Source organism: Adelges cooleyi, unplaced genomic scaffold (genome assembly GCF_023614345.1).
Source record: "Adelges cooleyi isolate 19-005CV unplaced genomic scaffold, UGA_ACOO_1.1 ACOO_flye_CR_arks_rails_tigmint_CR_PRNA_23, whole genome shotgun sequence".
NCBI classification, from domain to species: Eukaryota; Metazoa; Arthropoda; class Insecta; order Hemiptera; family Adelgidae; genus Adelges; species Adelges cooleyi.
This window is the reverse complement of record NW_026095893.1, coordinates 2,757,917-2,771,676: the sequence shown is the minus strand read 5'-3', so window position 1 is coordinate 2,771,676 and position 13,760 is coordinate 2,757,917. Positions and strand designations below refer to the sequence as shown.

Genomic DNA, 13,760 nt, shown 5'->3' with positions numbered 1-13,760 from the left:
AATTTCATGAGCAACACTGCTCTTGTATTTTTATTGCTTAACACTTGGCCAGGTTCTGAATGAGGCATATAACATTCTTGGCCGCAATTTAGATACCACTACTTAGATTGGCTGACTTCTTTGGGAGAGTATCTGAACCTCTTTGTTTTTTTCTGAGTAAAAGAACCTATTATAAAATTAAAAAAGAACAATATTCCCAAGGGCACCACGTTGCGTTTTTTTAAAAAAAAATTCATTTTTTAGTTACAGTCATTTAAAAATGTTGAAATAGTAGTTATTTCTAAACTATGTATTGAGCGTTATACTTGGAATAATTAAAAAAACGCACTGTCTTGCCCTCTGGAATATTGTTCTCTTTTAATTATATAATGGGTGCTTTTACTCTAAAACCAAAATTAACCGAGTTATTTTCAGTCTGCTTAAATATGTAGAGATGAAAAAACATTTTTAAATCGCTTTTAAGGATGCTGTGATAGTCCAAAAAATAAATTAACTACTAAAATAGAGTCCTAGTTGTTGAACTAATAATTACACAGCGCAGATTAAGGGGTTTGCATGCGGCCGGTTTTTTCAGTCAAACACATCATTTTTATTCCATTGCACAGACCGAACCAGTGATCCGATAAGCAATCTAAAAATAAATTTGAATTGCCAGGGTACTTATTTCAATTTTTAATTTTAACCCTTTCCAAATTTGATTTTAAAATTTAAAATTTTTATATAATGTTCAAACTTGTTTTGATACATAGTAGAGATAAGATATCGCATGCAATTCCCTTAAATTAAGATTTTGTAAAATATTGCCCCTGCTTCACTCCTTAACAGTGGGTGGTGCGATGCCCTTTTAAGAGGACGCCACACCGCCCATTTTTAAGGAGTAAAGTATAGGCAATTTTTTACAAAATCTTAACTTAAAGGTTAAACTGTGATGTGTAACTAACTATGAGTTCAGTAGTTAGGACTCTTTTGTAGTAGTTGAATTATTTTTCGGACTATCACAGCATCCTTGACAGCTATTTAAAAAAATATTTCTGTTGAGTTGAGTTTTACGCGGATTAATTTTTCTCAGGCTTCATGTATAGTTAAGGAAAGAAATTAATACATATTATTTATGACAAAATTATCTGTGATCCATCATCCGTATTTTTTCGATATACCTAATACAAGCAACGCTGTATCATTTTTCAAAAGTAAAAAAAGTCCTTTCTTAATTAATTAATTATTCATTAACTGGTTGAAATATTAAAAAAAGGGTGATGGTAGAACACAGACAATCTATATTATGTGAAAATTTGGTTTCTTAGTTTTGATTACAGCCTTGGTAAAATTAATCCGCGCAAGGCGGGTTTTTTGAAGAAAATAACGGGTGTGTGGCGCCCTCTTAATGTGATTACCTACTGATCATTCTTGGCATGACGCTAATTTGTTATAATTATCCACCGTTATTAGTGAGACAGACTACCCTAATAGGTATATCATCTTAAGGGGAACGGAAAGCGTCAATTTTTTTACAAATAAAGACTAAAACGCGGAGCACTTTCTGAAGTGTCTACTGAACCGATTTGAATAAATTTTTTTTTGGTTTTATAGTTTAACATCTTTTCTATGAAAGGCTATTAATTGTGAATATAAGTAATGAACGAAACTATATAAGCAGGTATTAACCAGGCACCAAGCGTGGATTGAAGGAGACGCCTCACCACCGCCATCCCTAAAAAAGCAGTTTCTGTAACCGCCAAAAAACAGTTGCTTATTATTTTCGATTAATAATAATAATTTAAAAATCGATTTAATGTGTTTTAATCACATTAAAAAGTGAATTATTAACTATTTTGAATAATTTATCTATTAAATAAATAAGCATAGTTTTTAATTGAATTATTTGTTTCAATTCATGTGATTCGTGAAAAATTATTCAAAATTTGAATAATTGCACTATAATCGGTATATTTACTTTTATTACACAGAGTGTGATTTAATTCACTAAAACGGGTTTTGTAGTTTTTCTATAGCTTGTTATAATATAATATAGCTCTGTTTCCAACTAAGAAGTATGTCCGAATGTCATATATACATTTTATTACGGTAGTCAGTTGTTATTCTAATTGCATTTTATGTATGTTATCTGTGATCCGTAGCGCCTATTTTTTAGAACGTTACAATACCGAAAAGGGATCTTTTTATAATTATGTGCCGAAATAATATTTAAATATAAAAGTTTATTTAAATTTCACAATGTGTTAATTATGAAAAATTCTTGTAATACATGCGTAATATTTTTTAATAATTATGGATCAATATGTCAGTAATACGATGAAGCCTTATAAGCGTCTATTTATGTATATTAAATTTAAATGGGGTATGCAATAAATATAATTATAGAAAGTGGTAAAATGTTAATTTATCTTTTTTTTAAGTACCACCATTGTTAAAACCTTTTTTCATAAACAATAATATATTTTTAATTAATAATAAAAATACGAAATAAAACTTAGGTACTACAAAAGTAAGTTTTACTTAATAAAACAAAGGGTGTATATAATTAATTACTTGCTTTCGTAAAACGTTAGTAGAGAATTCAAATAAAAAGTTAACGCTAAACATATATGCAGTCAATACTAAAGATTTCCAAAATGAATACTCCAAATTTAATATTAATTATTTATAATATTTAATATTTGGGTATTTCGAACTAGCAACCAAGGTCAAAACATTCAGTTTTATGTATATATTATTAATACATTATTTTCTAGTAATTACTAAAAATAATTTAGAATAGATAAATAGACTTATATATGAATATTTAAAAATAATTATAAAATTTGTATAAATAGATAGGGATTTTTGTTCAAAATGTAGGTAATCTTTATGAGAAAAAAAACTTTACCTGAAAAAAATATATAAAAAGTATTTTTTTATTCAAATGCATTATACTTTTATAAATTTGTTAATAAAAATTGTATAACCAACAAAAAGGGGTTTAATTAAATTAACTTAACCCTTTTCATATAATAATGAAATACTTAGCCCTTTATAAATAAAATTACTAAATCATAAATGGGTTTGTGTGCAATAGAGCGATATAACCCAAAACTACTTGGCAACGTGTTTGATTAATTTTTATTTATTTGAAATATAATTTTATAAAAATATAAATATCATTAATGCTTTTAGTACTATTAAAAAGTAAGAAAACCAAAGGTTTAAAACGTCATGTAACATAAATCATAATATCGATGGTGACACGGCAAAAGGGTCTAAGCGACACTTTGGGTCTTAGCGACAAGGCTTATACTATTGGTTAGAAAACCGTTAAATATTGAATTTTTTTTATTTAATAAAGAACTGAAAATATTGTAAACAATTTTTTAACGTTTTTATCTAATATAAATTTAAAAAAAAAATAGTAAAATTACAAAAAAACGTTTAATGGCTATCCTGAAAACTATGAATTATGTCGCTTAGACCCTTTTGCCATGTCACTATCGATATAACCATAATATAAATCATAGTTACCAAACAATATATTATGTATGTGAATAATATCATATACAATTATCATTTATATAGTTATATTGGAAGTTATATTTTTTGGAATACTAATCCAACGTTTATTTACTCATGTTCCGAAGATAATTTTTGCCAATTTTTTTTTTTCTCGAAAATGTTTAACTTCCATGAACGATTGTTCCACACTCCACAGTCTGTTATGCTGTTTGGTTGGAGCAATTAATGTATTGTGGAACAAACTCATTTGGACAAAACGTCCGTTGGTATAACTGTTTAGCGGAAAATAAGGTGATTGTAACAAATGTCTATTGGAACCATAGACCTTATAATACTAGACGGAGCATGCATGTAGTTCCAGCGAGCCGTCGCGCTGCGCTGACGGCGGTACCCGATGACGTCATGAGGCGATCTGTTCCTGCGCATTCGAGTTTCCAGTTTAAGAAATATGGTGCACGGCTTAAAAAGTATTGTATGATAAATGATAATTGATATGTACCTTCAGAATCAATAAATATTTGTAATATTGTAATAAGTAATAACTGTTCATAATAATATAGTAACCTATTATAAACAAAACAAAATAATGTTGTACAATTCTAATAAACAATAATTTATACTTTTCTCAGTGGTATCACTGCTACGACAATAGTCGTGCTCGCACCACCCGCCCGCATCCTACCCGGATGCTCCGTGTGGTAGTATATGGGCTATGATTGGAACAAGCCATAATCTTGGATAAAAGTCTATGGAACAAATGTCTCGTAGAATAAAAAATTTGTGGAACAAAAGGTAGCGATTCATTATCAATTATTCATTATAATTGATGCAAGCAGCAAGATATTAATATTAGGTACTATCAGCTAACTGATAACTGAAGTCTCAACTGTGTTTTAATAGTTAAAAGCTTAAGTTATAACTGTTGTATTATAAATTTGGAGTTATAGATGTTTAATGTTCACTTTACCGTTAATAATATAAATTTTAAATATCTGTTATGGGTCATTCAACGTGAATATAGCCACAGTATTTTTTTATCAAGTCTAGTATACATAATCTATCTTACTTAATAGGTAAATTGCAAGTTGGTTGAGATCAAAATGAAGAAGAAAAGTGCAACTAGTACACCTGTAAGTTGACATAATAATTGTTAAGAAATGTTCAGGTTATTTTTATTTGGAGACATTACTTACGTAGATAATAGACAGTAATTCAATTAAAATGTTTAAGTCTAAGGCGCTATAGTAATCATCAGAAAAATAATACATTGTACCAAGGCTCACTTTCCATTTTTTTTTTCTTTTAAATACCTTCAAGTTTATTTATAATTTCAAACCGTGCATTTTTAAAATATTAATTATATTATCATTTTTTATTGTGATTAAAATATGTTCTATAAATACGAAAAACAGCACAGTTGAGTCAGGGCAGTGATGTGGTCCAAATGTATGGGCACATGCCTAAATCACTGTTAGAGTTATACGTAGGTTAACTACACCCCTTCTTGCTTCACCATTCACAAATTTCTCCATTTATGTAATATGGTCCTCCATAAATAAGCTTGTGCTTAATGGAAAAAAACAAATATTAGACAAGTTTGGTCTTATTCACTGAATAACATGCCTGACAAATTGTAAGTACTGGGAGCGGAATATATTTTTAAAGTGTTTATTATTTTTTTCATTTATCTAATAAAAATATAATACCTACCTATATAAATAATATTTTATCTATTAATCTAATGTAATCAAGTATAAAGTTATAGGTTTTACATTTTTGTTTGTAAAAAAAAATGTATTATAGCATTTTTAATTATAAGTTATATATTTTAACATTAATAATTAATAACTATATTTTTAGGTGTATAATTTAAAATTTCAAAATGTTTCAGAAAACAAATTGTAATGTAGAAGAAACTAATTTGAATACAATTAAAAAAAAAAAATTAACTAGCAGACAAAAGAAAGCTTTGACAAAAGTTTTAGAAAAAAAGCAAAAAAGTCAAAAGGTAATTATAGTTTATAAATTATAATATATTAACCACAAGCTATCCGGACCCGGCGTTGCCCGAGATTTAGTCTGCCAGGGCTGAGTAAAAAAATCCCCATTCCCACCCCCATCTCTAATCTCTTATCAGATAATAGCGTGACAGCGTTTTTGTGACACTTTTTTCGGTTATTATATCCTCTTACTCAAGTGTCCTAGTCTCAGTCCCAGATCCCGTTCCAACAGTTAAAAGCTTGCCCAGAATCGTGGTACATAGAATCGGCCTGTTCCTTTATTTAATCATCACCTACCATTTGCTCGAACCGTGGTTACCATGGTTAAAAACATTTAATTTATTTTCATTTCGTATTCTAAGTACGAAGTTCGTGTTTGAGGCCACCCTTAGGGGTGGAATTTTCGAAAAGTAATATGCTAGTTAGGTTCGCCAGAGTGTACTCAACAACTTCCCAAAGTTTCATGGCGATCGGATCAATGGTGTACTAACGCATAAAGGACAAACATTAATTTATACATGTATATAGATTTGTTAACACTTAGAAGACGAACCACGTGTTTTGTTAAGTGGAGAAAGTCACAAATAGTCTACTTATTGAATCTATATGAACACAATTCATACAAAATATTATACTAATGATGTAAATTTGAAAATCCGGACTTTCACTAAATATGCTATTTTAGCCATTTAATAATTGTATAAATACTGTATACAAATCTATATACATATATATATATATATATATATATATATATGTGTGAATATTAATTTGTATACATATAATGTCCATAACTTCAGAATTCAGCAACAGATCAAGCAGAAATTTTCAGGAGTTATTCATGTTGTCCTAAAGAAAGGATTAAGCCAACTTGAACAACCCTGTAGAATGAGGAGTTTATACAATATATAAATGTGTTCAAATAAAAAGTTTTTAATAGAAATATATAAAAAAAAAAACACAAAACCGAAAAGATAAATTGCTTTTGGATTTCGTATTTGTTAAAGTCCGAAAAACAAGAACTCGAAAGTATTTCATCGGCAAAGTTAGGCATTTTTTTTTTTTAATTTTCATCAAAAACATTTTGCTTGGATACACAACTTTATATTGTATTAATATTTAGCATTAATATGATTTAATAGCTAAAATTTTCGAATTTCCATTACTATATTGTATAGCCATGAAAGTTAATTAAAATAGTAGGACCAAAATAATATAAAGTATTTTTTTTATAATATTATTTTATAGAAAAAAAAATTTAAAAACGTTTGAAAAACAAATTCAATTACTTTAAAGTGTTGATATATAGTGCTAAAAATATTAAACGCATAACAAGTATTGGTTGATGATGTTTCAGAGATCTGACATGCTCAATGAATTGAAAAGCTTAGAGCTTTCAGCACCTACATTATCCTTGATGACATCTATTAGCCAAACACAAACTACTGGATTAAGAAACGTTATGAAAGAAAAAGTAATTTATTTATTTTTGTTAAGGTTATTTACAAATCGTTAATTGTTAATAACTTTCATTCTTAGAAAAAACAACAAACACCAAAAAAATCAACTATCAACCAAAACAGTTCAGGTGTAATGTTAATTAACGAGGATAATGGAATCAATGAACAAATGAAGAGCTAAATTCCTGAAAAATTACTTTTTTTGGAGTATATTGTGTTAAATTGATAAAACATTATAGAGGTGGCCATATAGATTTCACCTCCTTATGTGCCGTTTTGGGTAACCAATTCAAATATTCATCCAATAAATCTAAAGAAAAAAATGTTTATAATATTATACGTGTAAAATAAAAAAACATCAAAATGTTATAAACATTACAGTTTGAATTTGTGCTCCAACTTTCTGCGATTTTCTTAGCCGAGTCATCATTTTTTTTTTGCAAAGTTTGTGGAACTAAGTAAAATGATTCTTTTAAACTATAACATATAAATATTATTAGTAACTGAATGAAAACAAGTAATGTCGGTAAGTTTTTATTATTAACTTACTATCTCATATGAGGCTTTAATAAAAGATCAGGTTTCGATAACAAATGCTGAGTAAAATCAACAAGTTTTGGGAACACTTTACCATTGAGTATAAAGAAAGCTAGCCAACAATACTTCTCTTCCACATCTGGAAACTCAATTTCTGCATGTGGTAATCTCCAACCAGCGTGTCCTTTAAAAATAATAATAATAATAATAATAATTTATACAATTTTACTGTATTAAATAGCTCAAATGGCTCATTTAGATTTTATTAAGTAAATTGTATTCAATATAATATAAATCAATTAAAAATATGTTCTTGGTTAACACATATAAAAATAGCAAAAAAAAAAACTTAAAATTAATACAATTTACATGACAGTCTACTTTTTCACCGATTTTAAATTATACAATTAAGCAGTAATTAGAGTACACAATATTAGTTACCGACATTATAAGGATTCTACCTAGTTTATCTATAAACTAAGATGAGGGTACCTCTTATGGCACAAATTCCTCAGAAAAACTATTTGCAGTTTTAGTGTATAGCACTGCTTACCTGTATATATTAAAATAAAGGGTATAATGAAAAAATTAGATAAACGTAATTTAATAAATACCATAGGTTGCATCGATTGTGCATAGCATCTTTCCAGTTTCATCACAATATCTAGGTTTGGGTTCATCTAATATTTTTAAAGTTTTGCACAACTTTGTAGCATATATTGGTAACCATTCTGGCTCAATAGCAGTAATTCCTAAGTAATAAACATATTTTGTCTATACAAATTGATAAGTTAATATAATTACACAATCATTGCTTAAATTGAAGGTAGGATTTGTAGATTGAGGGAAAATTAATAAATTTACTATGAGTGGTTTTGTTTAACATTTTTTAAACAATTTGGAAAATAAGACTCGATACATTGAATTGTTCTTGTAGTTATAATACTACCACTACTACGGAACAAATCTACTTTACCAGGCCCCTTTTTTGTTTCGATTTTTTTTTTCAAATCGATAGTACATTTAATGCTGATTATGAATCTGCAAGAATTTTTTGCCAGACGAACTTAGTTTGGGAGTTATAGACGTTTGAACACCCCTGAGATCGACATACGTGGGCACCCACCAGTGTACATCTACACTATATTTTTTGATTTTATATAATTGTTATCAGACAGAGCCAGGGAAAATAGACCCGTCGGCAGCGCAGGTAGTCGTCCACCACCAGGCGCCCGCGTATGTCGATTGCAGCGATCTTCAAATAAAGTTTGTTCGGCAAATTTTTTTTGCAGATTCGTAATCAGCATTAAAATTACAATTGATTAAACAAATAAAAATAAAAAAAAGTGTATACATGCACCACCGGATGCCCGCTTATGTCAATTTCAAATGTCTATAACTCCCAAACTAAGTTCGCCTGAAAAAATTCTTGCAGATTTGTAATCGGCATTAAAGTACTATTGATTTGAAAAAAAATTGAAATAAAAGGGTGCCCAATAAACTAGATTTATACCACATGGCCTATAATTTATTACAGAATGATAGATTTTAAGGTATTAATAAGAAAAATATATGTACCTTTAATGTACATTTTGTTCTCTACTTCAAATATATCCTGATATACCAACCAATCTGGTTTACTTCTTTTCAATATACTACTGTTATGGATGTAAATAATTTCTGTTATATTTGATGAGTAGTATGCTGATTTACTTGGTCTAATATTGTTTCTTTTTAATTCTTCAGGTGTTAACTTCCTAGCAACTTTATCTACCACACCTGACAATATGATTTGTCTCATTTGTTTCACCTAAATATACAACATTTTCTAAAAATTATTTTATTTATTCATTTTTTACAAAATGTTAAAATATTTAAATAATTAACAAGACATACTTGAATGGGTGTTGGTGGAATCATTTCTACATCAGTTTCCAATTTTAATGATGGAACATTCATATTAAGTTGAGTTATTAATTGATTGTTAAGTTTCCAAGCTTCCAAGATTGATTTCTGATGTAAACCAGTTTTTGTGCAATACTCTTGTAGACCACCTAAACCAAGTTTTTTCATTGCATGGTTGGCTCCACCCATAGAACGTAAAATAACCATTGGATCACCTAATTGTACAATGAAAAAACGAACATACATTGTAAGAGAATTTTTTATCAAAAATAGTGAATATAATGATTAATAAAAATATAACAGATATATGATAGTTAAATGCTAATTGCCCTGCTTATTGCCCTGCTGAGCAAAAGTGCATCTCAAAAAAAAAAATTAGCTACAGGAAACTTGTACAATTGATTTTTTTCAAGTTACGACACATGCTTAGCAGGGCAGAATACCTTTGTACTAAAAAAGAGTTTAAATTTGTTTATATAATCGTAAATAAAGTTGACCCTTTATCTGTATGTATTTTCTAAATTTAAAAGAGATAAGGATTTTTATTTCCCTCTTACTTTACAGGAAATTAGTTATGTCAAATAAAGCATCTTCGGTTCCTACATTTTTTCTAAACCCATATTAGCGTTTATGTATTAAATTTTCTCTTACAACATTGGAAAATGTTGAGAAATACTAGTATAATTAAAACTACAAAGCTCATCCCCATAGCTTCTTTGTAGGTGAAACTGGGTACTTTAATTTGTGGGCTTTACAGCTTATTTTTTTTTACTTAAAAAATAAAATAAATTTAAGTTTGTAAAAAAGGAGTTAGAATATTGTGGCTAAAATAAATTTTTAGAGACTTAGCCTTCTTAAGTTTGGGCCTTGTTGTTACGCTTATGGTACCTTTAATGTATTAACTTTAATGGCCCACTGTGTCACATGTTTTGCGCACATGTAATATTTAATAATGTGTAAAGATTGAAGTCAAATAACTATAAAATAATACTTTATTATATTTACCTAAAAGTAAATGTTCGCCTTTGTTTATCCACGAAAGCTTTGTTTTTTTCCAGGCTTCTACATCATCTCCTGGTAAATATTCTTGAACAGACATAGCCGAAATTATAAATAACATATACTGTAGTAGATGACGGTCATTACATAAACATAGCATTTTTGAATAATGAGGAGATAATGGAAATGCTGCCATACTTTTACCAAGAGATGTAATATTGTTAATTTCTAAAAAAAGAAAGTTGTAATAACATGTTCTTTACACCTAATAAAGATTTAAATAGCTATTTACCAGTTAAATTTTTATCTGGTTCTAAAGCTCCAAGTAAAATTAATCTTTTCTCAGCTTCATCAATGATTTGTTTATCTGGTGGTGTTGGAAATGGAAAACTAATTATTTTATCAATTTTCATAGCTTTCATTTGTAAAATCACATTATCAATAGGAGTAGTTAGAATTTCTGGCAAATTCCATTCGGGAAACTCATCATTGAATAAAGCAGAAGAAAATAACCTTTAAACAAATTATAAAAATGATTGTAAAAAGATAGATTTACAATATGTTATTTAATTAGGTAATAACCGTTATCTTTTTTTTACCGATAACAATGTCCTGGGGAAGTTCTTCCAGCCCGTCCCGCTCGTTGATTAGCAGATGCTTTACTTTCCCAAACTACTGAAAATCTAGAAATACTAGTTATTGGATCATATTCTCTGATTTTGGTTTTCCCAGTATCAACCACATATTTAACATTAGGTATAGTTAATGATAGTTCTGCCACATTAGTACTTACAACACATAATCGACAACCTTCAGGTGGAGGTTCAAAAATCTATTTAAAACAAAAGGAAACTATTTAAAACTATATTTTTATCATTTATAAATAATAATGTACCTTGGCCTGTTTGTTAGCGGGTAGCATAGAGTAAAGTGGTAGAACCCAAAGAGGAGAATTAGTAGATCTCAACATTTTACTTGGTATTTCATTACAATCATCGGCATCATTATCATAATCACTAGAATTGTCTGACAGCACTAGTTCATCTTCAGAATGCATTTCAATATCATAATCGTCTAAATTAATATCTGGCAAAGGCGCAGTTAACTCAAACTTAGTTACACCTTTTTTAGTTTTTTTGTATGCTATTTTCGATATATTGTCTTTGTAAGGAAATGTTTTACGGAGTTTAGTCACTAATTGTTTAACTTCTAATTTTCCTAAAAAAAATTAAACAAACATTTAAAAATTATTATTTAATGTAATCAAGTATAAATTATATCACAATAATTAATCAGTTTCAAAAATTACCTGTCACAAATACTAAAATAGCTCCAGATGGAAGTTTAGTATGAATCTTAAACACTTTAGTATAAGCCTCAGCTAAATAATCAAATGGAGTATATTTGTTAAAATGTATAGTTACTGGAAACTGCCTCGAACTCAACTATGAATAATTTTAAATAATAGATTATTTTTTAAACTATGATTAATATGCCAATTTACTTCAATAATTGGAGGTGGTTGTAAAAAAAGTTTTTCATTTTTTGAAAAATCATCAATTTTAAGTGTAGCTGACATGATAATAAGCTTAAGAGGGTTGTTTCTTTTAATTCGTAACCGGATAATACGAGATAATATTCCAATTAGTATATCGGTGAAAATACGCCTTTCATGAGCTTCGTCCAATATTATTGCAGAATATTTGTTTAATAAAAAATCCTAAAAACAATTTTTCAAATTAAATTACATTCATTTATACACTATATTTAATTTAATGAATTTACACTTTGAATTTCTTTTAATAATACACCGTCAGTCATAAATTTAATTTTTGTACTGGGTCCTGCATTGCCTTCAAAACGTATTAAATAAGAAACAATATCTGAAGACAAATTAAGTTCTTCAGCTACACGCTTAGATACTGAAATTGCAGCTATACGCCTGGGCTCTGTGACACCAATCAATTTATTTTCACTACAAAAAAGGGTTTAATTAAAAAATCTTAACTGTTTAGAATTCATTTTAAATAATTATACCTCGAAAATCCAGCTTCATATAAAAATTGTGGCAGTTGTGTAGTTTTACCACTTCCTGTTTCCCCAACAACAATTACAACGTCATTCTCTTGAATTGCTTCCATGATTATCTGCTCTTCACCGATAATTGGAAGTTTTGATCTTGATTCTATAATTTCTGCAGTACGATTGACTAGCATTGTATGTTTCTTAACAGGGACAATTTTAGAAGTTTTCATTGTTAATTTTTATATATTAGACCTAAAATAAAATTGAAATCAAAACTAATAAACTTTTAGATATTGTGAAATACTTCAGTATTTTAAATAATATAGTATTCTGTATTTTTTCATATAAAAGTAAAGGTTTATCAAACTTTTCAATATTGACTATTGAGCAGTGAGCTGCATGTGGTGTTTATCTGTTATCATATCACTTTATATCTTAAAGATACTATAATCACAGAATAACCAGAAGGAAAACTTTAGAAAAGTTACAAGGGTTCTTATGAGTCGCCGCCAAGATAATATTATATATTATAATCACAGACTTCTATACTATTTACTTTTTTTTTTATAACTAGATAAGGTTTGAGAAGGAGATAACTCCTGTTATCACATGAAGCATCATAAAAGTACGCGCCATTATTTGGGTTGCCAAAACATTTCATATTTTTAGTATAAAGTGTATTACCGATTACGGCAAATGTCGTACCCACTTGAAGAGCTGCGGGGAAAAAAGATCAATATCAATTTTTTTTCATTTTGAGAAAATCATGTATTTAATTTCAAAACGTAGTACATTTTGCTTATATGCCTAAACTACCGGCGGTCGTTACTCTCGACTAATCTGTTTTTTTCCCTGGTTCGAGCGATAAAAAGATACAATACGTCAATACAAATAATTTGATACCAAAATCTCATTTTCAAAAAAAATTGACATTGATCTTTTTTTCCCGCAGCCCTTCACATAATAAAGGTCTACTTATTTATTTGTTGTTATTGTGTGACGTCCTCTTAAGAAGAAGGGTCGTGTGATAAAACATTTTATACATTTTTATTTTATTGCTTAGGCCTTAGAAAATTAGTTTATCATTTGTAGAATGTTCTCTTAAATTTTTAAATTGAAATTTTAAGTCTAAATATACTTATGGTGTACCAATAAAGGCGCACTCTAGTGGCGCGTTCCAAACCGTGCTACGCGCAGTTAATATATTATACCTACGACCGCGCGCGTAAACGTTTTACCTTTCATTCAATTGGCCAAATATACTTTTTATTTTAATATTTTGACACTTGAGTGGTAGTATTATGAAAGAGATTCGATATTTTGACTA

General features: G+C 28.6%; 2 protein-coding genes across 3 annotated transcripts; one reads left to right on the top strand and one right to left on the bottom strand.

Annotated features, from left to right (window-relative positions):
* Positions 1-4,333: 4,333 nt before the first annotated feature.
* On the top strand, positions 4,334-7,367 carry LOC126836053 (uncharacterized). The gene is made up of 4 exons (XM_050569028.1): positions 4,334-4,637; positions 5,399-5,515; positions 6,865-6,981; positions 7,047-7,367. Exons 1-4 carry the CDS (start codon positions 4,608-4,610, stop codon positions 7,146-7,148), a joined length of 366 nt encoding a protein of 121 aa, XP_050424985.1. The 5' UTR covers positions 4,334-4,607; the 3' UTR covers positions 7,149-7,367.
* LOC126836051 (probable ATP-dependent RNA helicase kurz) lies at positions 6,901-12,947 on the bottom strand. Of its 2 annotated transcripts, XM_050569026.1 has the most exons (15): positions 12,801-12,947; positions 12,446-12,685; positions 12,194-12,383; positions 11,913-12,128; positions 11,718-11,853; positions 11,304-11,626; positions 11,008-11,240; positions 10,701-10,921; positions 10,415-10,636; positions 9,401-9,624; positions 9,083-9,314; positions 8,119-8,256; positions 7,517-7,688; positions 7,347-7,444; positions 6,901-7,277 (listed from the first exon to the last, which is right to left on the bottom strand). In XM_050569026.1, the coding sequence occupies exons 2-15, from the start codon at positions 12,661-12,663 to the stop codon at positions 7,201-7,203; spliced, it is 2,700 nt and encodes an 899-aa protein (XP_050424983.1). In that variant the 5' UTR covers positions 12,664-12,685; positions 12,801-12,947; the 3' UTR covers positions 6,901-7,200. The 2 variants fall into 2 exon arrangements, with proteins under 2 accessions (XP_050424983.1, XP_050424982.1); XM_050569025.1 differs by lacking the exon at positions 12,801-12,947 and having other exon boundaries at positions 12,446-12,794.
* Between the last annotated feature and the right edge of the window lie 813 nt (positions 12,948-13,760).

Coding starts and splice junctions, on each gene's coding strand:
- LOC126836053 (XM_050569028.1), top strand. CDS start 4,608: ATGAAGAAGAAAAGTGCAACTAGTACACCT. Junction 4,638..5,398: donor AAAGTGCAACTAGTACACCT/GTAAGTTGACAT, acceptor AAAATGTTTCAG/AAAACAAATTGTAATGTAGA. Junction 5,516..6,864: donor AAAAGCAAAAAAGTCAAAAG/GTAATTATAGTT, acceptor ATGATGTTTCAG/AGATCTGACATGCTCAATGA.
- LOC126836051 (XM_050569026.1), bottom strand. CDS start 12,663: ATGAAAACTTCTAAAATTGTCCCTGTTAAGAAACATACAATGCTAGTC. Junction 11,627..11,717: donor TATTTTAGTATTTGTGACAG/GTAATTTTTGAA, acceptor AATTTTTTTTAG/GAAAATTAGAAGTTAAACAA. Junction 9,315..9,400: donor TTCCACCAACACCCATTCAA/GTATGTCTTGTT, acceptor TTGTATATTTAG/GTGAAACAAATGAGACAAAT.